Source organism: Phyllobates terribilis, unplaced genomic scaffold (assembly GCF_046119375.1).
Source record: "Phyllobates terribilis strain yellow unplaced genomic scaffold, ASM4611937v1 Scaffold_5__5_contigs__length_657084704, whole genome shotgun sequence".
Classification (NCBI taxonomy): domain Eukaryota; kingdom Metazoa; phylum Chordata; class Amphibia; order Anura; family Dendrobatidae; genus Phyllobates; species Phyllobates terribilis.
The window spans coordinates 47,793,663-47,819,727 of record NW_027362765.1 but is presented as its reverse complement, the minus strand read 5'-3'; the positions used below and the strand labels follow the sequence as shown (position 1 = coordinate 47,819,727).

At 43.1% G+C, this 26,065-nt stretch overlaps 1 protein-coding gene across 1 annotated transcript; it reads left to right on the top strand.

Moving 5' to 3' along the window:
• Positions 1 to 481: 481 nt before the first annotated feature.
• On the top strand, positions 482 to 25,414 carry LOC141271920 (uncharacterized). Its single transcript, XM_073682162.1, has 7 exons — positions 482 to 556; positions 13,293 to 13,442; positions 13,572 to 13,751; positions 13,824 to 13,947; positions 14,034 to 14,131; positions 14,311 to 14,401; positions 23,316 to 25,414. The coding sequence occupies exons 2-7, from the start codon at positions 13,365 to 13,367 to the stop codon at positions 24,422 to 24,424; spliced, it is 1,680 nt and encodes a 559-aa protein (XP_073538263.1). The 5' UTR covers positions 482 to 556; positions 13,293 to 13,364; the 3' UTR covers positions 24,425 to 25,414.
• Positions 25,415 to 26,065: the final 651 nt, after the last annotated feature.

Sequence of the window (26,065 nt, the reverse complement as noted above, 5' to 3'; positions counted from 1 at the left end):
CCGTACACCTCGTACACGCGCGGCTCCGCTCCGCACACCTCGTACACACGCGGCTCCGCTCCGTACACCTCGTACACGCGCGGCTCCGCTCCGCACACCTCGTACACACGCGGCTCCGCTCTGTACACCTCGTACACAAGCGGCTCCACTCCGCAAACATCGCACACACGCGGCTCCGCTCCGTACACCTCGTACACGCGCGGCTCCGCTCCGTACACCTCGTACACGTGCGGCTCCGCTCCGTACACCTCGTACACGCGCGGCTCCGCTCCGTACACCTCGTACACACGCGGCTCCGCTCCGTACACCTCGTACACACGCGGCTCCGCTCCGTACACCTCGTACACACGCGGCTCTGCTACATCCACACTGTAAACCCCTCCTGACCCCACACAACCTTCACCTCATTCAGCACCATGACAACCAGCACAGCAGAGTCCTGCATCCACTGAGGCCCCTGATCATGTGACCCCTGACTCCTCCCCTCCTGTGACCTCATCACAGGTCCTGTGCGCACAGAACAGCCATATATGTGGTGGCGGCTCTGCAGGTGGAGGTATGTGGAGACCCCCATTACTGGGCGCAGGGGGCAGTAACCCCTCCATTCCCGGAGATAGTGCCCCCTCCCCCCAGTTCTGCCATGTGTATATGTACAGTAATATAACGCTGGATGTGCTCATGTATACAGGGGACATTAACCCCTCCATTCCTGGAGATAGTGCCCCCCTCTCCCCAGTTCTGCCATGTGTATATGTACAGTAATATAACGCTGGATGTGCTCATGTATACAGGGGACATTAACCCCTCCATTCCCGGAGATAGTGCCCCCTCCCCCCAGTTCTGCCATGTGTATATGTACAGTAATATAACGCTGGATGTGCTCATGTATACAGGGGGCATTAACCCCTCCATTCCCGGAGATAGTGCCCCCTCCCCCCAGTTCTGCCATGTGTATATGTACAGTAATATAACGCTGGATGTGCTCATGTATACAGGGGGCATTAACCCCTCCATTCCCGGAGATAGTGCCCCTTCCCCCAGTTCTGCCATGTGTATATGTACAGTAATATAACGCTGGATGTGCTCATGTATACAGGGGACATTAACCCCTCCATTCCCGGAGATAGTGCCCCCTCCCCCCAGTTCTGCCATGTGTATATGTACAGGAATATAACGCTGGATGTGCTCATGTATACAGGGGGCATTAACCCCTCCATTCCCGGAGATAGTGCCCCTTCCCCCAGTTCTGCCATGTGTATCTGTACAGTAATATAACGCTGGATGTGCTCATGTATACAGGGGGCATTAACCCCTCCATTCCCGGAGATAGTGCCCCCTTCCCCCAGTTCTGCCATGTGTATATGTACAGTAATATAACGCTGGATGTGCTCATGTATACAGGGGACATTAACCCCTCCATTCCTGGAGATAGTGCCCCCCTCTCCCCAGTTCTGCCATGTGTATATGTACAGTAATATAACGCTGGATGTGCTCATGTATACAGGGGACATTAACCCCTCCATTCCCGGAGATAGTGCCCCCTCCCCCCAGTTCTGCCATGTGTATATGTACAGTAATATAACGCTGGATGTGCTCATGTATACAGGGGGCATTAACCCCTCCATTCCCGGAGATAGTGCCCCTTCCCCCAGTTCTGCCATGTGTATATGTACAGTAATATAACGCTGGATGTGCTCATGTATACAGGGGACATTAACCCCTCCATTCCCGGAGATAGTGCCCCCTCCCCCCAGTTCTGCCATGTGTATATGTACAGTAATATAACGCTGGATGTGCTCATGTATACAGGGGGCATTAACCCCTCCATTCCCGGAGATAGTGCCCCCTTCCCCCAGTTCTGCCATGTGTATATGTACAGTAATATAACACTGGATGTGCTCATGTATACAGGGGACATTAACCCCTCCATTCCCGGAGATAGTGCCCCCTTCCCCCAGTTCTGCCATGTGTATATGTACAGTAATATAACGCTGGATGTGCTCATGTATACAGGGGGCATTAACCCTTCCATTCCCAGAGATAGTGCCCCCCTTCCCCCAGTTCTGCCATGTGTATATGTACAGTAATATAACACTGGATGTGCTCATGTATACAGGGGGCATTAACCCCTCCATTCCCGGAGATAGTGCCCCCCTCCCCTAGTTCTGCCATGTGTATATGTACAGTAATATAACACTGGATGTGCTCATGTATACAGGGGACATTAACCCCTCCATTCCCGGAGATAGTGCCCCCCTCCCCCAGTTCTGCCATGTGTATATGTACAGTAATATAACACTGGATGTGCTCATGTATACAGGGGACATTAACCCCTCCATTCCCGGAGATAGTGCCCCCCTCCCCCAGTTCTGCCATGTGTATATGTACAGTAATATAACGCTGGATGTGCTCATGTATACAGGGGGCATTAACCCCTCCATTCCCGGAGATAGTGCCCCCTCCCTCCAGTTCTGCCATGTGTATATGTACAGTAATATAACGCTGGATGTGCTCATGTATACAGGGGGCATTAACCCCTCCATTCCCGGAGATAGTGCCCCCTTCCCCCAGTTCTGCCATGTGTATATGTACAGTAATATAACGCTGAATGTGCTCATGTATACAAAGGGCATTAACCCCTCCATTCCCGGAGATAGTGCCCCCTTCCCCCAGTTCTGCCATGTGTATATGTACAGTAATATAACGCTGGATGTGCTCATGTATACAGGGGACATTAACCCCTCCATTCCCGGAGATAGTGCCCCCCTTCCCCCAGTTCTGCCATGTGTATATGTACAGTAATATAACGCTGGATGTGCTCATGTATACAGGGGCATTAACCCCTCCATTCCCGGAGATAGTGCCCCCCTTCCCCCAGTTCTGCCATGTGTATATGTACAGTAATATAACGCTGGATGTGCTCATGTATACAGGGGGCATTAACCCCTCCATTCCCGGAGATAGTGCCCCCCTTCCCCCAGTTCTGCCATGTGTATATGTACAGTAGTATAACGCTGGATGTGCTCATGTATACAGGGGGCATTAACCCCTCCATTCCCGGAGATAGTGCCCCCTTCCCCCAGTTCTGCCATGTGTATATGTACAGTAATATTACACTGGATGTGCTCATGTATACAGGGGGCACTAACCCCTCCATTCCCGGAGATAGTGCCCCCTTCCCACAGTTCTGTCATGTGTATATGTACAGTAATATAACACTGGATGTGCTCATGTATACAGGGGGCATTAACCCCTCCATTCCCGGAGATAGTGCCCCCCTTCCCCCAGTTCTGCCATGTGTATATGTACAGTAGTATAACGCTGGATGTGCTCATGTATACAGGGAACATTAACCCCTCCATTCCTGGAGATAGTGCCCCCCCTTTCTGCCATGTGTATATGTACAGTAATATAACGCTGGATGTACTCATGTATACAGGGGACATTAACCCCTCCATTCCAGGAGATAGTGCCCCCCTTCCCCCTGTTCTGCCATGTGTATACAGTACAGACCAAAAGTTTGGACACACCTTCTCATTTAAAGATTTTTCTGTATTTTCATGACTATGAAAATTGTACATTCACACTAAAGGCATCAAAACTATGAATTAACACATGTGGAATTATATACTTAACAAAAAAGTGTGAAACAACTGAAAATATGTCTTATATTCTAGGTTCTTCAAAGTAGCCACCTTTTGCTTTGATGACTGCTTTGCACACTCTTGGCATTCTCTTGATGAGCTTCAAGAGGTAGTCACCGGAAATGGTCTCCCAACAATCTTGAAGGAGTTCCCAGAGATGCTTAGCACTTGTTGGCACTTTTGCCTTCACTCTGTGGTCCAGCTCACCCCAAACCATCTCGATTGGGTTCAGGTCTGGTGACTGTGGAGGCCAGGTCATCTGGCGTAGCACCCTGTCACTCTCCTTCTTGGTCAAATAGCCCTTACAAAGCCTGGAGGTGTGTTTTGGGTCATTGTCCTGTTGAAAAATAAATGATGGTCCAACTAAACGGAAACCGGATGGAATAGCATGCCGCTGCAAGATGCTGTGGTAGCCATGCTGGTTCAGTATGCCTTCAATTTTGAATAAATCTCCAACAGTGTCACCAGCAAAGCACCCCCACACCATCACACCTCCTCCTCCATGCTTCACGGTGGGAACCAGGCATGTATAGTCCATCCGTTCACCTTTTCTGCGTCGCACAAAGACACGGTGGTTGGAACCAAAGATCTCAAATCTGGACTCATCAGACCAAAGCACAGATTTCCACTGGTCTAATGTCCATTCCTTGTGTTCTTTAGCCCAAACAAGTCTCTTCTGCTTGTTGCCTGTCTTTAGCAGTGGTTTCCTAGCAGCTATTTTACCATGAAGGCCTGCTGCTCAAAATCTCCTCTTAACAGTTGTTGAAGAGATGTGTCTGCACCTAGAACTCTGTGTGGCATTGACCTGGTCTGTAATCTGAGCTGCTGTTTTACTCTGCGATTTCTGTGGCTGGTGACTTGGATAAACTTATCCTCGGAAGCAGAGGTGACTCTTGGTCTTCCTTTCCTGGGGCAGTCCTCATGTGGGCCAGTTTCTTTGTAGCTCTTGATGGTTTTTGCAACTGCACTTGGGGACACTTTCAAAGTTTTCCCAATTTTTCGCACTGACTGGCCTTCATTTCTTAAAGTAATGATGGCCACTCGTTTTTCTTTACTTAGAATTTGTATTATGGCAAGAAAAAAGCAGCTAACAGTCTATTCAGTAGGACTATCAGCTGTGTATCCACCAGACTTCTGCACAACACAACTGATGGTCCCAACCCCATTTATAAGGCAAGAAATCCCACTTATTAAACCTGACAGGGCACACCTGTGAAGTGAATACCATTTCCGGTGACTACCTCTTGAAGCTCATCAAGAGAATGCCAAGAGTGTGCAAAGCAGTCATCAAAGCAAAAGGTGGCTACTTTGAAGAACCTAGAATATAAGACATATTTTCAGTTGTTTCACTCTTTTTTGTTAACTATATAATTCCACATGTGTTAATTCATAGTTTTGATGCCTTCAGTGTGAATGTACAATTTTCATAGTCATGAAAATACAGAAAAATTTTTAAATGAGAAGGTGTGTCCAAACTTTTGGTCTGTACTATATGTACAGTAATATAACGCTGGATATGCTCATGGGGGCATTAACCCCTCCATTCCCGGAGATAGTGCCCCCTTCCCCCAGTTCTGTCATGTGTATATGTACAGTAATATAACGCTGGATGTGCTCATGTATACAGGGGACATTAACCCCTCCATTCCCGGAGATAGTGCCCCCTTCCCCCAGTTCTACCATGTGTATATGTACAGTATTGTAACTCTGGATGTGATCATGTATACAGGGGACATTAACCCCTCCATTCCCGGAGATAGTGCCCGCTTCCCCCAGTTCTGACATGTGTATATGTACAGTAATATAACGCTGGACGTGCTCATGTATGCAGGGGAGGTCACTCTGGTTTGGGGACAGATGACTCTTTCTCTCTGGGGAGGAGATTTAGAGGGAATGGAAATATCTTTTTTATATCCATAGAAATCTGCAAAAATTTAAAAACTTTAATTTTCCTCCTTTCAGTTGTAAAGTGATGTTATTTTCTATGAGGCTATGCGGATTTGAAGCAGAAATTTCCTGAGCGTTTTTGACTCCCGCTGGCAGAAAAAACGCATGCGGATTTTACATGTTTTTTTTACGTGATTTTTATATGCGTCTTTTGAAGTGTTTTTGTACATCAATGAATGCTTTTTGGAGCTAAATAAAGTTATTTGGTGGGACATTGCTTAAACCCTTGGATTACTATAGATCTGGGTGAGTATATTGGTTCCTTTAAATGATTAAATAATGTGTCTGTTGTATTACAAATAAAGTGTTTACTCTGTGTCTGTGTGTTTATTTAAACTCTTTACTTTACTTTCATTAAGTTTGGTCATGAACAGGTCTGATTGACACCTTGTCATCACCAAACAAAAGAGCTGGGTGTCAGCTAGTCCCATTCACCCAGTCTTCATTAGCATTTCTATTCATGTAATTTATGCGGCTGCTGTGAGCTGTTATTTTTAGCTTGGGAAGGTGCCATTAGGCAAACATTTTCCATGGCCAGAATTACCATCTCACAGCTGGTTTGTTAGCCACTACGTCCCCTCGATCAGCACTCAGCAGCGCTTTGGACACACCGTATTTTTGTTGCATGCAAAACATGGTGTTCTAATACCGCACTTTTGTTGTTGGTACATGTGAATCCACTGCATATAATGACACTTCAATCGGTTAAAAACCTGCAGTGGAGACTAGCCTGTTCGCTACAGAAATTGATATGCTGCGGGTGAGTTTAGGTACGTGGCCACAATCAGGTTTTATGCTGCGTGTTTATACAGCGTCAAACCCGCAGCGTCCAGATGTTACAGTATAGTGGATGGGATCTCTAGAAGTCCCATGTCCACTATGCGTGCATCTGAGGCTGCGGATCACCTGTGGACAGTGACATGCGGTGCATCTTTCAGGACCGCAGCATTTCAAACTCTCTTGCGGAGTTGCTAGTCTCCGCAACAGAAATTTGACCACTAGAAAGTATTGAATGCAGTAAATCTGCATGGTTCAGTGAACACATGTGGATTTAACTGCATTAAATAGAATGCAACGTTTTGGGCGCAGAAAAAATTTGCATCCAAAGTGCTGCTACGTCTGAATTATGGGCACAGAGCCTAAATATTTTTTAAAAAATGGCGTGGGCTCCCGCGTCATTTTTATAACCAGCAGAGGGAAAGCCGACCGCTGGGGGCTGATATTAGTAGCTGGGGAAGGGGCCATTAGCCAACAATGTTCCTTGGCTATTAATATCAGCCCACAGCTGTTTAGACTTTACTGGCTAGATTACAGGGAGACCTCAGAAAACAAATTGACTTGCGAATGTTCCCAGGGTGAGCATCAGTTAATCAGTCACCTAACCGATCAGCTGATCGCTGGCGTCACCGATCAGTGGATGGTCACGTGACCGATCAGCGGATGGTCACGTGACGGATCAGCTGATTGCTGCCGGCACTGTTCAGTGACATCACCGCAGGTCTTGGCAGCTCGGTACACTGCGGGGCGCGAGCCTGCTCCCCATAGTATACTACTGGCCGCCGGGGAGACAGCATCGCTGGGTGCCAGGAGGACACCGTGGGCAGCCGGACCTGTGAGTATAGAGGTTATTTTTTTTATTTTTACTTTTTTTTTTTTTCTAGTTTTTACTACCATGGGCACGAGGGCTGGGAAGAGCAGCCTGCTGCTCCTCCCATCCACGCAGCTCTCGCTGTTATCAGCCAGAGCTGCGGTCGGATGAGAGGAGTAGTAGCCTCCTCTCCCGACCCGGTTACCACCCGCACCGCTTTTCCGGCGCGATTTTGCGCCTATTGATTTTCATTGAAACCCAGCAATTCCCCGGGTATAGATATTATACATGCGGATTTGCTGCGATTCAATGCAAGTCAATGGGCGCAAAATCGCGCAATAAATGGTAATGCTGCGGTTTTTACCGCATTGGTAATGCGGAGCGGAAACTTCTGCATCATGTGCACAGCACATCTGGATTACTATTGCTATACATGGCAGACATATTAACAAGCGGTTTTAATGCGTTTCCGTGGCGGAAAAACAGCCGCGGAAATGCATTAAAACTGCATATTGTGCACATAACCTGAGTTGTATTTTTCCATTACTCCTGGTAATGAGAACACTAATCAGTTAATGTTTTACCTCTTAATGTCTCATTGTTCCACAATGGAGGAATTCCTCGTTTCTCCTACATTATAACCGTTGTTGTTTCTCCTAATGGAGGCGGCCGGAGTTCATGGGTAACTTGCCATCTATATACTGCAGTGTAAACCTCCCCACATTTTGTGTTTCCTCTAATGTAGATGTAATTCTGGTGACTGATGTAGATTATTACTGAGGAGTAGGGAATCTGCCAGATTATTACTGAGGAGGAGGGAATCTGCCAGATTATTACTGAGGAGGAAGGAATCTGGCAAAGATTTAATTCACCAGATACGCTCACATTCAGATGGGATTTCACTTGTATGTGACCCCTTCCCGACCTTGGACGTATGGATACGTCCAGGTGATTTTGCGTGAATGGGTTTTGCGCCAGCGATCGCTGCTGGGTGTTCAGCTGATATGACAGCCGACACTGGACACTCGCACTCTCTGCCAGGAGCTGTGCCTCCACCGCTCCGGCAGTTTAACCCCTTAAATGCTACGATCGATATCAAACGCACCATTTAGAAGGCAGAGGAAGGGGACTTCCTTTGCCCTTCGATCATAGCCCCTGCAACGTTATCGCGGGGACTCAATCGGTGCCATGGTGATGACATCTGGGTCACCAGGGCTAGCTAGTTCGTTTGATGGCATAAACCACAAAAGATTTTTCACATCTGAAATAGCCCTTGATGTTAATGTCCTCACCTGCTTCACGGTGATACGTTTTATCACCGTTTTGGACTTTATTGTCAGAGCTGTGGAATCAGTAAGCCAAACCTCCGATTCCTCAATTTCCCTGACTCCGGATTCTGACTCCACGACTCCGACTCCACAGCACGGCCTCACTACTGAGCATGTACATAAAGTGTAGTACAGATTCATCTCAGCTAAAAGCCTAGATCCTTAGATCAGGAACAGAACAGACATTTATAGGACATTTCATAACTTTCCCAAATTCTTATGAAAACATTTACAGCACATCCTGCATTGTACTACTGTACCCAATTTATTATATATTTTAGGAGTCTGAGTCGGTCCATTCTATATCCACTCCAACTCCACAGCCCTGGTTATTGCACTGTAGGTAATTGAGACATAGGAATGTATCTCTCTTGGGGGTTTTAAGGAAAGTCTGCAGATTTTTAGAGTGTTTTAGACACCTAGGCTATGTTCACACATCATGTTTTTTTGGCGTCCATTTTCTGCATCAAAACCTGATCTCTCAAGGGAGGTTTGTTCAGGATTTTTTTTGCAGTTTTGGTGATTTTTTTTGGTGCGATTTTTCAGCGTTTATTTCACTGTCCTTCTGTCACTTTTTAAGCATGTACATAAAGTTCAGTGAAAAAAAACAACCCATTCTATTTTGACATCAAAAACGTTGGAAAAAAGTTACCTGCGTTTTTGGTGTATTTATTCAGCGTTTTTTCACCACCCATTATTTCCTGGGTGAAAAAACCCTGAAAGAAGTGACTTGCTCTATTTTCCAAAAAAACATGCAAGGCACAAAATCCTGAAGAAAAGAAAAACCATGATGTGTGAACCAAGAATTCTGGAATTTCATAGACTTTGCTCGTACTACAAAACACAGCTGAAAATTTGCATAAAAAACGCTGAAAAAACCATGATGTGTGAGCTTAGCCTTAGTCAGCCCAAACTAATTTTTTTCCAATTTGGGGGATAGTGAAAACATGGGAATAACTCTCAGCCATGGAATAACCTCTAAGGATTATGGTTGTAAATCTCTGGATCTAGTTATGTTTTCTGTAGGTGAAGTGATGATAGGTGTGAAGATATGTTAATCTATTATCTTTTATTTTGTTGTCTCTTAATCTGTGGTCTCTAATTTGTTGGGAATATCGACTCTGGATAGCATCTCATTTTGAATTTATGAGTTTCCTTAAAGAAGCACTTCTATTAAAGTGGTGGTCCAAAGTACAAATTAATTTTCATCTTAAATCTCCATCTATTAGTGCAATAATCAAAACTATTTTCTAATATACTTGAATTAATAATTCACTATCCTTCCTTATCTAGCCGATTTTCTTTTCTTAATTTTTTTTCTTCAATTCTTTTTTGATGGCGCTTTATTTGAAAATCCAGATCTGGATATGCATATACTGACTTTGCGGTTGGAGAGAGAAATTTAGTAAGTCTAAACTGGACATAGGATGATACTGCCAGATAGAGGGTGTGCTTGAATCTGGATGTGTTAGCGTGGCGGGAGTGCTTGATTTAAGAATATCGAATGAGGATAAGGTAGGAATTCCTGGATGTACCATATTTTTCTGACTATAAGACGCAACCAAAAAGAGAGAAAAATAGTAAAAATAATGGGAGCCCGTCGTATAGTCCATAATTTAGCTTACGGGGAGGGTGGCAGCGGTAGTGGAGTGGGGTCACAGGAGGCATGAGTAGAGTCGCCGCTGCAGAAAGCCGTCGGCAGCAGGAGTTGGGCGATGCTGTGGGCCCTGGGCTGGGAGGAGGGGGTGTCCCAGTGGTGTGAGGCAAGAGCCATTGATCTCCCGGCGGTGGGCTCCAGGAAAATGTAGGCAGTGCGAGGCAGGAGCGGAGTCCCTGCTGCGCACATTGATCTTCTGGTGGTGGGCTACAAGAAAATGGCACCAAAGGTGGCGCAGGTGCAGATTGAGATCTCGGCTCTTCTTTGAGCTGAGTTCTAAAACTGCACATGCGCCGGTGCCAATTTCCTGTAGCCCACCGCTGAGAGATAAATGGCTCCTGCCTTGCACCGCTGGGACACCCCCCTCCTCCCAACCCAGGGTCCGCAGCATCGCTCCACTCATGCGGCCAGCGGATTCCTGCAGCAGTGACCCTGCCTCCTATGGCCCCTCTCCACCGCAGCCGGGCCCCCCTGTTAAGCTATATTCAGACTATAAGAAGTACACCCATTTTCCTCCCAAAATTGAGGGCAAAAAAGTGTGTCTTATAGTCTGAAAAATACAGTAAGTATTCTGCCATGGTGTGATTTCTGCGAGGACGCTTTGGCTATCATTATATCAATGGGGGCCCTGAATGTCACTACTGTGGGAGGAGGTGGTTCTCTGGATTTGGCTCGCAACCCTCTTTCACGGCTGAGTGTGGCTTTCAAGGTATGAAAGGTTGGAGAACACTGTGTTAAAGGATGGCAGCTGAAGAAATGCAGTAAGTTGTTCCTTCTATTAGTTTCCTTAACAATGGATCAATGGATAGAAAACCTCCCTCTTATTTAATGATGCTTGTAACTAAAAAATGAATCTGCTTTTCACTATAATGCATAACAAACTGAACTGCAGCCAAATGCCATTTAGATGCTAGTGAAAGATCACAAGGGTATCTAAGCCCCCCCCTCCAAATTTCAAAAAATGTTGTTGATGTGACCATGTCGACAGATGGAATGTGTCTGTGTGTGTGTGTAAAATACGCCTCAAAATGGGCTACGTTGCAATTTGCAAATGTGGGGGCCAAATTGGATCCCATAGCAATACCTTGTATTTTCAAAAAGAAACATAAAAAAAAATTTTTTGAGGACCAAAGTTAAAAGATCAGCTCAGAATTCTCAGACTATAATCAAACTCATTTTACGTTTCAATTGCCGCTAAACCCGATCATGTATGATTGAGGTATAGAGGCCACTGATATCCCATGTAAGCAATAGCATGTCCTCAGGTATTTGGCTTAGGTCCCTAATAAAATTTAGGAATTTGCATGCATCAATGAGAAAGGAGGTGGTTCTGTTCCCTAGAGGCATAAGAATTTTTTGAAGGTGAATGGAAAGAGGTGAGAGAATGTTGAAATTTCTTCTTCTGTGAAAAATTAACCTTTCTGTCTATAACCTGCAGGTGAATATAATAGTCAATAATTCTCTTCATTTTGGTCTATACAGCAATAATGGGATTACCTGGTACTATCTGATACACCGCAGCATTACTTAGTTGTTCTAAATCTTCTCTTTGTATTCATGTTCACTAGTGTTGAGCGAGCATGCTCGACACTGCTCGGTACTCGCCCGAGCATCTCACTACTCGGGATGTTTGGCGAGCACCGAGCATTTTCGGGTTACTCGGGCGGGAGCTCGGGTCTCCACCCTGCATGTTTGGCGTTCTTTACAGAGCCAATGAACATGCAGGGATTGCCAGCCAGTCACTGTAATGCCGCAGCCATGTTGGTTGTGGGCATTACAGTGATTGGCTGGCCGCACAGCCTCGCCTCGAGTATTTAAAACCAGGCGCCGCCATCTTGGACACAGTCGCTCCAGATCAGACAGTGTAGGGAGAGTGCTGCTGAGCTAGGGAGAGATTTATACTGCGAAATAGGTAGTGTAGGGTCTCTAAAGCCTGCAAAATGATGGGCACACTTTTAGGCAGTGACCTGGGTGTCAGAGATGCTTCCAGGGGTCTTCCCCATGCTGTTTCCATGTCTTCTCAGCACTGTATGCATGTGTCACACAGCACATGGCCAGATAAGGTTGTAAAATGTTAAAATGACATTTCCCGGTGAACGCATTTGTCACGGTTGAAAGCAATACAAAAGTGTAAAAACGCATAAAAAATGCTACTTGTGAACATAGCCCAAGGTGTGGAGGAGTATTTTTGTTTTTGGTTATTTATTTTACCTTATACACAAGTCTTTACCCTGGAAAGGAAGTTCCTTAACATATTTCACAGGAAAACAGTTTCAGTTTCGTTTTTGAATGTTTTATTGTGAGCCCGTAAAAGTGGCTTAATACCTCTGACCATGTTGTTGACAGCAGTGACCTGGGGGTCAGAAATGCTTCCTAGGGCGATCCCCATGCTGTCCCCATGTCATTTGAGCACTGTCACTATCGTTTTGGGCGCTTTTTAGGCTTTCTACAGACTGCTGGGGGTGCCGCCGCAAAAATGCTCGGGTCTCCTATAGACTAACATTGGGCTCGTTGCTCGGGTTGAGCACCCGAGTATCATGGTGAGCTCGGCCCGAGCTTCGAGCACCCGAGCATTTTAGTGCTCGCTCAACACTAATGTTCACCCTTAATGCCTGTGGTCCCACCCTTGTCAGCTGGTTTAATTATAAGGTCTTTCTCCTCAATATGGAATTTTAATATCTGTCTCTTGTTCACTAAGATTAGAAGGACAATGTGGTTAGCCTTGTCACATTTAAAATTAGCCATACCTCTTTCAATTAGAGAAATGAAAGTTTTAACAAGGAATTGTACTTTTGGTGGCACAAATTAACTTCTGAGCCTAACTACAGGGTTAGTAAGGTTAATCTGAGACACAAAATTATTGGATTTCACCATTCTGCCCTCCCGTGTACCAACATGATCACAGGTATTGCTGAAATTCCTTCTCTGGAGTCTATGCTTATTATCAACAGACGATGAGTCGAACCTCACAGTTTGAGAAGTGCTGGTCTACGGTAATTACTTGCTCTGCATATTGCCATTACCTCTCTGATTGGTGGGTGCAAAGTTCACGTAAACATCTGACATCGCTTTGTATTTTGCATGGGATTCTTTATGATGTTACATTGGATAATCTTCTTCCCATTCAGGTCCCTACAATATCAGATACTCTCAGTGTAAATCTTCTATATAAGAGAATTTTCCAGATTGACTCATCAAGGATGGCTAGGGACAGGGTCAAGATGGCGGAGAGGATATTACACCTCACCCTAGAGATCCTCTTCGGGCTTACTGGAGAGGTGAGAGATTCTGATGACGTCACATTACATCATTCTTATGTATGGGAATAACAGATGGACAGAACTGGAGAGGTGAGGACTCTGGAAATGTCTGTAGTGAGATTTATTAATGTGTCTCTCCATAACCAGGATTACACTGTAGTGAAGAAGACCTCTAGTGAGCGCTGTCAGGACCCTGTGTCTGATGGATGGGGAAGACTCCTGAGCCCAATCACAGGGCCTCCACCTCACCCCCTGATACATGAGGACATCAATGACCAGAAGATCCTAGAACTCACCTACAAGATGATTGAGCTGCTGACTGGAGAGGTAACACTGCTGGGATGTGATACAGTAACACTATGAAGGGATCGGGGATGACTGTATCATTGTATGTATCAGGTTGTTATAAGGTGTCAGGATGTCACCGTCTATTTCTCCATGGAGGAGTGGGAGTATTTAGAAGGACACAAGGATCAGTACAAGGACGTTATGATGGAGGTTCCCCAGCCTCTCATATCACCAGGTAATAGGACTAAATACACATGACCTATAATTCTCTGTATGTAAAGAATGAATTCACTCCTCGGTCCCTATATGTGTTTCCTCCAGTTTTATCGAGTGAGAGAATAATACCAGAGAGATGTCCCCGTCCTCTTCTCCCACAGGACTGTAAACAGGAAGATCCCAATGTTCCTCAGGATCATCAGGTAGATGGAGAGAAGGTGTCATGAGATTTCCCCTATGATGTATAGACGGCTGTGAAGGTCTTGTGTTCAGTCTTGTTTTATCCACCAGTATTATATGTTTTATACTTGTGTAATGAGCACAGTGGAGATGGCAGGATTAGAGCTGATCATAGATGTGACTTTTACAATATTTGTTTCAGGGTAAAGATCTGACCCATATTAATACTACAGAGACATATGTGAGTGGTGATGAGCGGTGTAAAGAGGAGATTCCTACAGATAACAGCCCTGGTGAGTAGTAACCACTAAATGCAGAGACGTCACAGATTCTACTAATAATAAATGTAATGTAAAGTAGTCACACCACAAATATTAGGAAATGCCCCAGTAACACACAATTATTAACATTACATGCCATTGTTTATCACTGACTTAAGATTGTCACATATGCTTTTAGCAACACACTGATGATGATTATAACATATCCAAAAGAAACCCTTTAGAGAGCTCAGTTAATCTTTAGTTACAGCTTAGTGTTCTCTTTACCATTATTTGTCTCTTCATTGAAATCCCTTCCTGCGCCTTACACCTCCTTATTGAAGGCCCCAATCGCCACCATCTTGGTGTTACACCAATGTAACTCAAAGCAAAAATATGATTTCATAGGAGATTGCAATTCTTTCTATATACTGTAAGAAGTTAGTATCCTAGCTATAACGTAACTAGAGTAATTTGGCCCCATGGACATGGTGCACATTTGCGTGGGCCCCAGTAGCATTAATTATGTGCTAGCCCCCTAAAAAAAAATAATAATACAAGTACAATTTAAAAATGTCAGAAAAACATGGCATTAAAAATATATATTTTTAAAATCTAAATAATAAACTTTTAAAGTTACCAAATAACTAATAGCCTCATGCTATTAGTGAACACAACAAATTATAACAAGATCCAAATACCTATAATACTAGGAACAATGCTGCCACACCGTGACCATATATTATCATCACATAGTATTTGAATATAACCACCATCTTGTTAAAGACAGAAACCAACTCTGCCAAGACCAATGCACCAATAATACCACAAACAAGGGATAAATACCACCATCACCATACCATGATCAGAACACATATTACCACTATATTGTGACCGAATAATACCATACTGATAAATATCACAGTACTAACACTAATACTACCCCCATATAATATAGTATAGGTATCAGTATATACAGTACAGGTAACTCCTGATACTCAACAATGATGTCTCCAGTTCGAGTAATTTTATCTTTTCTTTTTCTTCCGGCGCATACCACTATGACTTCTTTCAGTCAGGAAAATGGCTGCAAAATGTAACATACAGACGTCTATGGCTAATCACTTCTAGCGCATTCTCCCCAATTCTGAACCAACAGTATCCCCCAAAATATAATACAATACAGTGGTGATGTTCCCCCATACAGTATTAATCCTTATGTCTGAAATTGTGCCCAAGTACAGTAGACCTCTCCTCACTGTTGCACCCATATAGTAGTATTGTCCACCTATAGGCGTAACATCTTTCTTTGTGGCCCTGATACAGTAGTAATATTTCACTTTGCAGCCCCATACATTAATAATGTCCTCCTATTGGCCCCCATATAGTAGTAATCCCCCATGTGGCCCCCACATAGTAATAATGTCCCCCAATTCTTGCCACCATAAATTTTGTCCCCCATGTAGTCCCCATATTGTTATAATAACCTCCGATTACTACATATTGTTAGTACCTATGTGGTCTCCCTATCGTAAATATTTTCCACTATAAAACCAAAAATGTATTTAGTTTTCTAATGTTCTTTATTGTTTTCAACTACAAGATGTGTGTATGTGTGTTTATATTATTTTATAATATATATACAGTACAGACCAAAAGTTTGGACACACCTTCTCATTTAAAGATTTTTCTGTATTTTCATGACTATGAAAATTGTACATTCACACTGAAGGCATCAAAACTATGAATTAACACATGTGGAATTATATACTTAACAATAAAGTGTGAAACAACTGAAAATCTCTTATATTCTAGGTTCTTCAAAGTAGCCACCTTTTGCTTTGATGACTGCTTTGCACACTCTTGGCATTCTCTTGATGAGCTTCAAGAGGTAGTAACTGGAAATGGTCTTCCAACAATCTTGAAGGAGTTCCCAGAGATGCTTAGCACTTGTTGGCCCTTTTGCCTTCACTCTGCGGTCCAGCTCACCCCAAACCATCTCGATTGGGTTCAGGTCTGGTGACCGTGGAGGCCAGGTCATCTGGCGTAGCACCCCATCACTCTCCTTCTATGTCAAATAGCCCTTACACAGCCTGGAGGTGTGTTTGGGGTCATTGTCCTGTTGAAAAATAAATGATGGTTCAACTAAACGCAACCAGGATGGAATAGCATGCCGCTGCAAGATGCTGTGGTAGCCATGCTGGTTCAGTATGCCTTCAATTTTGAATAAATCCCCAACAGTGTCACCAGCAAAGCACCCCCACACCATCACACCTCCTCCTCCATGCTTCACGGTGGGAACCAGGCATGTAGAGTCCATCCGTTCACCTTTTCTGCGTCGCACAAAGACACGGTGGTTGGAACCAAAGATCTCAAATTTGGACACATCAGACCAAAGCACAGATTTCCACTGGTCTAATGTCCATTCCTTGTGTTCTTTAGCCCAAACAAGTCTCTTCTGCTTGTTGCCTGTCCTTAGCAGTGGTTTACTAGCAGCTATTTTACCATGAAGGCCTGCTGCACAAAGTCTCCTCTTAACAGTTGTTGTAGAGATGTGTCTGCTGCTCGAACTCTGTGTGGCATTGACCTGGTCTCTAATCTGAGCTGCTGTTAACCTGCGATTTCTGAGGCTGGTGACTCAGATAAACGTATCCTCAGAAGCAGAGGTGACTCTTGGTCTTCCTTTCCTAGGGCGGTCCTCATGTGAGCCAGTTTCTTTGTAGCGCTTGATTGTTTTTGCAATTGCACTTGGGGATACTTTCAAAGTTGTCCCAATTTTTCGCACTGACTGACCTTCATTTCTTAAAGTAATGATGGCCACTCGTTTTTCTTTACTTAGCTGCTTTTTTCTTGCCATAATACAAATTCTAACAGTCTATTCAGTAGGACTATAAGCTGTGCTTCCACCAGACTTCTGCACAACACAACTGATGGTCCCAACCCCATTTATAAGGCAAGAAATCCCACTTATTAAACCTGACAGGGCACACCTGTGAAGTGAAAACCATTTCCGGTGACTACCTCTTGAAGATCATCAAGAGAATGCCAAGAGTGTGCAAAGCAGTCATCAAAGCAAAAGGTGGCTACTTTGAAGAACCTAGAATATAAGACATATTTTCAGTTGTTTCACACTTTTTTGTTAAGTATTTAATTCCACATGTGTTAATTCATAGTTTTGATGCCTTCAGTGTGAATGTACAATTTTCATAGTCATGAAAATACAGAAAAATCTTTAAATGAGAAGGTGTGTCCAAACTTTCGGTCTGTACTGTATATATAATCACACACAGACACACACACACGCTGTAGGGATTTCAGCTCTTTGGTAGCTGCCTAGATACACACAGGCTTCCTATATCAAAACAGAATTAAGTTTATTGTCTTTCATAAACTTTACAGCTTCCAGATTAAAACAGCCTTTCTTCAGCACAAATGAATAACAGGAACAGTCCTTTCTTTGGCCCAAATGAATAACGACACTGTCCTTTTCCTGTGTAATGCAAAGTAAATCAAAATGGTCTCACCCACTTGGTTTTAGAGGTACTTTGTCTCTAGCATAGACTATCCACCATTAATGGTCTTTCTGCAGCTCCAACACAGCACACTCTGCTAAGGTAACCCAGCTGCCTGTTATTAGCTTTGTACAGTTATATGAAAAAGTTTGGGCACCCCTATTAATCTTAAGCTAAATGTTTTATAAAAATTGGTGTTTTTGCAACAGCTATTTCAGTTTGATATATGTAATAACTGTTAGACACAGTAATGTTTCTGCCTTGAAATGAGGTTTATTGTACTAACAGAAAATGTGCAATCTGCATTCCAACAAAATTTGACAGGTGCATAAGTATGGGCACCCTTATCATTTTCTTGTTTTAAATACCCCTACCTACTTTTTACTGACTTACTAAAGCACTTTTTTTGGTTTTGTAACTTCATTGAGCTTTGAACTTCACAGCCAGGTGTATGCAATCATGAGAATAGCTACTTAAAGTGGCCACTTGCAAGTTGTTCTCCTGTTTGAATCTCCTTTGAAGAGTGGCATCATGGGCTCCTCAAAACAACTGTCAAATGATCTGAAAACAAAGATTATTCAACATAGTTGTTCAGGGGAAGGATACAAAAAGCTGTCTCAGAGATTTAACCTGTCAGTTTCCACTGTGAGGAACATAGGAAATGGAAGAACACAGGGACAGTTCTTGTTAAGTCCAGATGTGGCAGGCCAAGAAAAACATCAGAAAGGCAGAGAAGAAGAATGGTGAGATCAGTCAAGGACAATCCTCAGACCACCTCCAGAGAGCTGCAGCATCAACTTGCTGCAGATGGTGTCACTGTGCATCGGTCAACTATACAACGCACTTTGCACAAGGAGAAGCTGTATGGGAGAGTGATGCGAAAGAAGCCGTTTCTGCAAGCACGCCATAAACAGAGTCGGCTGAGGTATGCAAAAGCACATTTGGAGAAGCCAATTTCTTTTTGGAAGAAGGTCCTGTGGACTGATGAAACCAAGATTGAGTTGTTTGGTCATGCAAAAAGGCGTTATGCATGGCGGCAGAAAAACACAGCATTCCAAGAAAAACACTTGCTACCCACAGTAAAATTTGGTGGAGGTTCCATCATGCTTTGGGGCTGTGTGGCCAATGCCGGCACCGGGAATCTTATTAAAGTTGAGGGACGCATGGATTCCACTCAGTATCAGCAAATTCTTGACAATAATGTTCAAGAATCAGTGAAAAAGTTGAAGTTACGCAGGGGATGGATCTTTCAGCAAGACAATGATCCAAACACCGCTCCAAATCTACTCAGGCATTCATGCAGAGGAACAATTGCAATGTTCTGGAATGGCCATCCCAGTCCCCAGACGTGAATGTCATTGAACATCTGTGGGATCATTTGAAGAGGGCTGTCCATGCTCGGCGACCATCAAACTTAAATGAACTGGAATTGTTTTGTAAAGAGGAATGGTCAAAAATACCTTCATCCAGGATCCAGGAACTCATTACAAGCTACAGGAAGAGACTAGATGCTGTTATTTTTGCAAAAGGAGGATCTACTAAATATTAATGTCACTTTTCTGGTGAGGTGCCCATACTTATGCACCTGTCAAATTTTGTTTGAATGCAGATTGCACATTTTCTGTTAGTACAATAAACCTCATTTCAAGGCAGAAACATTACTGTGTCCAACAGTTATTACATATATCAAACTGAAATAGCTGTTGCTAAAACACCAATTTTTATAAAACATTAAGCTTAAGATTAATAGGGGTGCCCAAACTTTTTCATATAACTGTAAGACCCAGACTAAAGTATGTGTGACCTTTCCCACCCAGACTCTTTTGGTTGCTCCTAAATCCCGGACCCAAAATCCAGTCAAGTAAAAACCCTCTCAGTATCCTAGTGTTACTGGTACAGACTTCATGGGACTTGCTTTACCAAGGCCAGCCGCCTCGGTGACACATACCTGGCATCCAGAACCCTACCTCCTGCTATCTTACAATAGACACACGCACACACAAAACTGATTCCAAGTTTGTAGACATACCTTAGTTAAACATGTCCCTATGGTCAAATTTTTCAAGTTTTTTTTTTTTTTTCTCTTGAACACTATTCACAAGCAATGTCTGATGCTTATTAGTTGATATTCAGTAAATTAAAAATGAAAATAACCCTTTTCTGTTTCAAATTATTTCAGCCATATTGTGGGTTTTTCTTGCTTTAACATGTGGGTACTAACAATTTTGTCTGTGTGAAGATACACAGCAATATACAGCTTTACAATAGTCCTATTCGTATGAAACCCAAAATAGAGTATGGATTTTTTTTCACCATTTCACAAACCCCAAAATTGCTATAATGGAATTGAAGAAAAACAAGCCATCACATGGCTATGCAAACAGAAAAATAGAAGCGTTATGCCTCTTGTAAGAAGAGGAGAAAAAAAATATTTGCCTCTTGTCTCAGACTTACAGATCTCTGAGATCTGAAACAAGAGTGTTCTGTCAGTCAGAGAGACAGGAGCCAGGCAACAGGCGGGGAATAGGGAAAGAGGGCAGGAGAGTTGCAAGTGCAATGTTCAACTCCGCTGTACTTGCAATTCATTAGCATACAATTTCAATTATGGATTTCTCTAAAACAGCAAAATAGATTTCTGCAAACAAACTAATGATTTCACCTCTATGCTGATGACACACAGATCTACCTCTCTGGACCCGATATCTCCTCCCTACTAACCAAAATCCCACAATGTCTGTCCGCCATCTCATCCTTCTCTGCTAGATTTCTAAAACTTAGCATGGATAAAACAGAATTTATCATCTTTCCACTATCTCATTCATCCTCCCCCATCTGACCTATCTATCAATGTCAATGGCTGTTCACTCTCCCTAGTCCCGCAAGCTCACTGCCTTTCCACTTCCTGCCGACTCCAACTCAAAAATATCTCCCGGATCCGCAAATTCCTCAATCCCGAATCTGCAAAAACACTAGTGCACGCCTTCATCTCCTGCCTCGACTACTGCAACCTCCTGCTCTGTGCCTCCCTTTAACACTCTCGCACTCCTCCAATCTATCCTAAACTCTGCTGCCTGACTAATTCACCTGTCCCCCGCTATTCCCCTGATTCTCCTCTATGTCAATCCCTTCACTGGCTCCCCATTGCCCAGGGACTCCAGTTCAAAACCTGTCACAGGTGTATCAGGGGTGACATACAGTCGCCCTGCAGTTGGTTGCAGGAGATCTCTACGTTTAGCATTACAGACATCTTCTTAGATGAGAGGCTGTCTCTAGGACCTAGCGGCTACCTCCCTCTGGCTAATTAGCTCCCTGGCCTGGGTGTATATATACCTGGTGTGTCTGAGAGGAAGGCGCCGGCTATATTCATCACTACTTGTGAGGCTTTAGCAAGAGCAGTACTTCGTCCTCTCTGGAGCTTCAGGCTGTGTGCGCATTTGGAGTCGTCTAAAGCTATGCAATTCCCCCGTTTGTCTACCCTTGTTGTCTATAGAGTTTAGTGGAGATTAACTAGTGCTCATCTCCTGCCTTCCCTAGCCTTAGCCATACGCCAGGGAAAGTCAGGGTGAGGCACGTGTGCAGCGATTGGTGCACAGCCAATATAGGGACGGTATTTGAGACAGAGTGACACTAGACAAGACTAGGAGGTCTCCACTCCCCCCTTTCCCTAGTGTCTGGGCTCCCTTTCCCTCTCCCCTCTGTGTTGCACTAAGTCTTTCCCACAGCTTGTGTGACAAAACCCTAACCACGGCATACAAAGCCATCCACAAACTGTCTCCTCCTTATATCTGTGACCTAGTCTCCCGATACATACCTGCACGCAACCTTCGATCCTCACAAGATCTCCTGCTCTACTCCCCTCTTATCTCCTCTTCCCACAACTGTATACAAGATTTCTCCCGTGCGTCCCCCCTACTCTCGAATTCTCTACCCCAACATATCAGACTCGCCTATCGTGGAAACCTTCAAAAGGAACCTGAAGACTCTTCCGACAAGCCTACAACCTATAGTAACCATTGCTGCACTATACCGCTGCACGACTAGTTCTACCCCCACCTACTATATCCTCATCCATCCCTTGTAGACTGTGAGCCCTCGCGGGCAGGGTCCTCGCTCCTCCTGTACCAGTCGCCGTCACGTTTTGTTAAAGATCATTATAATTGTTTTTGTATGTATACCCCTTTTTTCACATGTAAATCGCCATGGAATAAATGGCGCTATAATAATACATAATAATGATAATGATTTACTCAATATTAAAGCGCCTTTACAGGCACAGGACATGTTCTATTTATGAAATACACTTTTTGGCTGTGTGCCCACTATGCGCTTTTTAAGCGTTTCCGCAGTGGCAATTCCGCTGCAGAAACGCTTAAAAAACGCTTGGTAGAAGGTCTGCCATGTTCCCCAATGATAATCCGCATGTGTTGTGTACATGCTGCGGAAGTTTCTGCTGCGGATTATCATTGCGGAAAAATCCGCAGCACTACCAATTTTTTTGCGTAATCGCCGCCATTGACTTGCATTGAATCGCATAAAATCCGCATCACTACATGTGCACATGCGGATATTAAGCGATTCAATGTGCTTATGGTACCCGGGTTTGGAGAAGAGGAGACTCTCCTCCAGACCCAGGTAGCATAGTACCTGTAAAAAAAAAAAAAAAAGAATTAAAATAAAAAAATACATTATACTTACCTTCTGATGACCCCCGGTCTCCTCAGCGATCCGTCCTGGCTTACTGGCAGCTCACGATGGTCTAAAAGGACCTGCCATGACGTCATTTAGTCATGTGACGGGTCACATGACTAAATGACGTCATGGCAGGTCGTTTTACACAACAGCGAGACACCGGGGGCCATCAGAAGGTGAGTATAATATTTATTTTTTACCATTCTTTTACGGTCACAATATATAAATCCATGCCTGTTGCATGGATTTATATAGTGTGACCAAGTTGTCAAGCACTTTCCAAGTGATGCTAAAATTGCTTGGAAAGCGCTTGACAACCCGCATGCAAAATCGCATGTGCAAAATGCTTCAATTACGCTTGTTCCTGGCAGGAAAAACGCATGTACAATCCGCATGCGTTTTTTCTGCCAGGGAGATGCAGAAACGCTCAGGGAAAAATCCGGAGCATTTCTGCATCGTGGGCACATAGCCTAAATGTAACTTCAGCTATCGGATTGTGCTGAAAATCAAGGGCAAGCACAACTACAAACTCTCTAAGATCCTCCGTTGCACCCATATTATTTATGACAGCTATAATTCCTTGCTTGTAAGGAAAGTTTTCCACTTCTAAAGTGTATGACAACTTTAATGAGCAAATTTAATTTATGTACATGCTTTTCAATTTGTATGCTAATATTTATAGAAAGATGTGATAAATCAATATAACTATATAGTAATATTTAAACAAAAAACTTTTTTTTGGGCAGGTGACTGTGTTGGAAACTCAGAGGGACATGAGAAATCATCAGATTTTAAAATAAATGACCATGGGATCACACAAGATATATATAAAGAGCATGCTATCCACCAATCTCCACAAACAGCTCTGTGCAGCGAAAATGTAACATTTGTTTCTTTTCCAAAGGTCCTTTCTTCAGATTTTGAAATAGATGATCATGGGATCATACAAGATACATATAAAGAGCATGCCATTCACCAAGCTCTACAGACAGCTCTGTGCAGCAACAATGTAACATTTGTTCCTTTTCCAAAGGTCCTTTCTTCAGATTTTAAAATGGATGATCATGGGATTATACAAGATACAAATAAAGAGCATACCATTCATCAAGCTCTACAAACCGCTCTGTGCAGCAACAATGTAACATTTGTTCCTTTTTCAAAGGTCCTTTCTTCTCATTCATCACAGCAAAGAAAACATCTCGTTAGGGATGTTGAATTAACATCTCATACAGAAAGAAATCAATTTTCATGTTCAGAGTGTGGCCAATATTACATTCAAAGATCAACTCTTGTTGATCATCAAAATACCTGCAGAGGAAAGAAGCCATATTTATGTTCAAAATGTGGGAAATGTTTTAACCATGAATCAGATCTTACTGCTCATCAGAGAAGTCACAGAGGTGAGAGACCATATTCTTGTTCAGAATGTGAGAAATGTTTTAAATACAAAACAAATCTTAATGTACATCAGCGAACTCACACGGGGGTGAAGCCATTTTCATGTTCACAATGTGGGATACGTTTTAACCACAAATCGAGTCTTGTTAAACATGAGATAATTCACACAGGGGAGAAGCCATATTCATGTTCTGAGTGTGGGAAATGTTTTAACAGGAAATCCACTCTTACTGTACATCAAAGAACTCACACTGGAGAGAAGCCATTTTCATGTTCAGAATGTGGGGTACGTTTTAACCAGAAATCAAGTCTTGCTATACATGAGAGAACTCACACAGGGGAGAAGCCATTTAGATGTTCACAATGTGGGAAATGGTTTACGAACAAAGCAAATCTTACAGCACATCAAAATAATCACACAGGAAATAAGGCAATTGTGTTTTCAGGAAGCGAATAAGGCAGCAATACTGAAATTGGTCTGAGGATGGAAACATGATGCAGAAAAATGAGCATGAAAAATGAAATGAAAAGTACATTGGCTCTAAAGTGCATAAAGAAGAATTTTACTGACCAGACTGGAACATAGGAAAGTGCTAATATCACACCAGCACTCTATCCACAATGCGCATAGCACGCTCAAGCTTTTTCAAAGAGTTATATTTAAATATATATATGTGAATCTCCAAACTTGGTACCTATCAATAATAAATGTTTGCAATATATGCTCGTATTTGGGATAATCTTTAAGTCTTTACATATTATGATAGTGGGGAGTTCAGGAGGAGCTGGTAGCCATTTTGTGTATAAATAATAAGGTGAAAATAACGCCATACATTCTAGCTATAGTTTTATAGGTTGTTTTATGTTCTTGAAAATGATTCTATTATTGGTGTTAATTATATTAGCCATACTATGCCATTAACGATCGGGTTCAAGTCTAACCAAGGACAACAACTGCAAGGGATTTGTAAGTTTTCCCCATGTTTGTGTGTTTCTTCTGGGTACTCCAGTTTCCTCCCACACTCCAAAAGACATTCTGATATGGAATTTAATTTGTGAGCCCCAATGTGGACAGTGAGGATGTCAGTCAAGTGCAGAGGAATTATTTGTGCTATATAAGTGAGTAAAATAAATAAATTAAGCCAGTCTATCTATCCATTTCATTACTATAATTTCCCTTGCTAGAAAAATAGTCTTACATAGCAATATATTAATTATATAGTGCTCTGAACTCCAAAATACTATCCATGCAGAAACCGGTTTAATCAGTTAACAATGCTTCAAAAGATACAAAAAGTAAACCTGAACACAGAGAAGGGGGTGGGTAGAAGCTGATAAGATGGCAGTGAGGTGGCTGGTAGGTTTTTGCATTTTTTTTTAAGAGGTGGGTTTTCATGTTGCATTCAGAGGTTTCAAGAATGGGAATGAAAACACAAAAAGAGAACAACCGAACAAAAATAGACCAAAAATAAACGGATACATAAAAAACCTTTATTCAATCATGGTTTGGCCAAAGGTGGCACTACATAGAGAGGCACTCACATGAATCTGGTACATTTAAATAAAGACAAGAGAATATCATATCCATATATGTATATCAGTGTAATAACTGGTCAAAAAGTGCATATACAGTCAAGCATAATGGTATATCCTGTATATCTAAAGTGCAAAGTGTATATTATAAATAGAAAAGTATATCTATATAGCTTTAAATAGTATAAATGTAAAAACCTTTAATAGGTCCACAATGTCATAGATAATGGAACAAAACTTTACCAGCACTAATAGGGGCAACACAGTAATGCATCATAATGTATTTGACCTTGTGGTCATATATAGTGATCCACTCCTATTCGCTGGCCACTCAAATAGAAATAACAAAATACCATGGGTAAAATTCCAACTACTAACTTGTCCAATAAAGCTCATACATAGATAACAGGGATTGTCTATAGCAAGCACATGTATATGTATATACTATACCAGAGCACGATGGCGCCTACCCCGACGCGCGTTTCGGTATCGCACCTTCGTCAGGGGGTGGGGCTATGTTCAGGAAGGGAGTTTAAAACTTATCGCAGCCAATAGGAAGAGGGAG

Excerpts from the sequence above, each read along its gene's own strand:
- LOC141271920 (XM_073682162.1), top strand. The coding sequence starts at position 13,365 with ATGGCTAGGGACAGGGTCAAGATGGCGGAGAGGATATTACACCTCACC. Across the intron at positions 14,132-14,310 it reads ATGTTCCTCAGGATCATCAG|GGTAAAGATCTGACCCATAT; the intron begins GTAGATGGAGAG and ends TATTTGTTTCAG. Across the intron at positions 14,402-23,315 it reads TCCTACAGATAACAGCCCTG|GTGACTGTGTTGGAAACTCA; the intron begins GTGAGTAGTAAC and ends TTTTTTGGGCAG.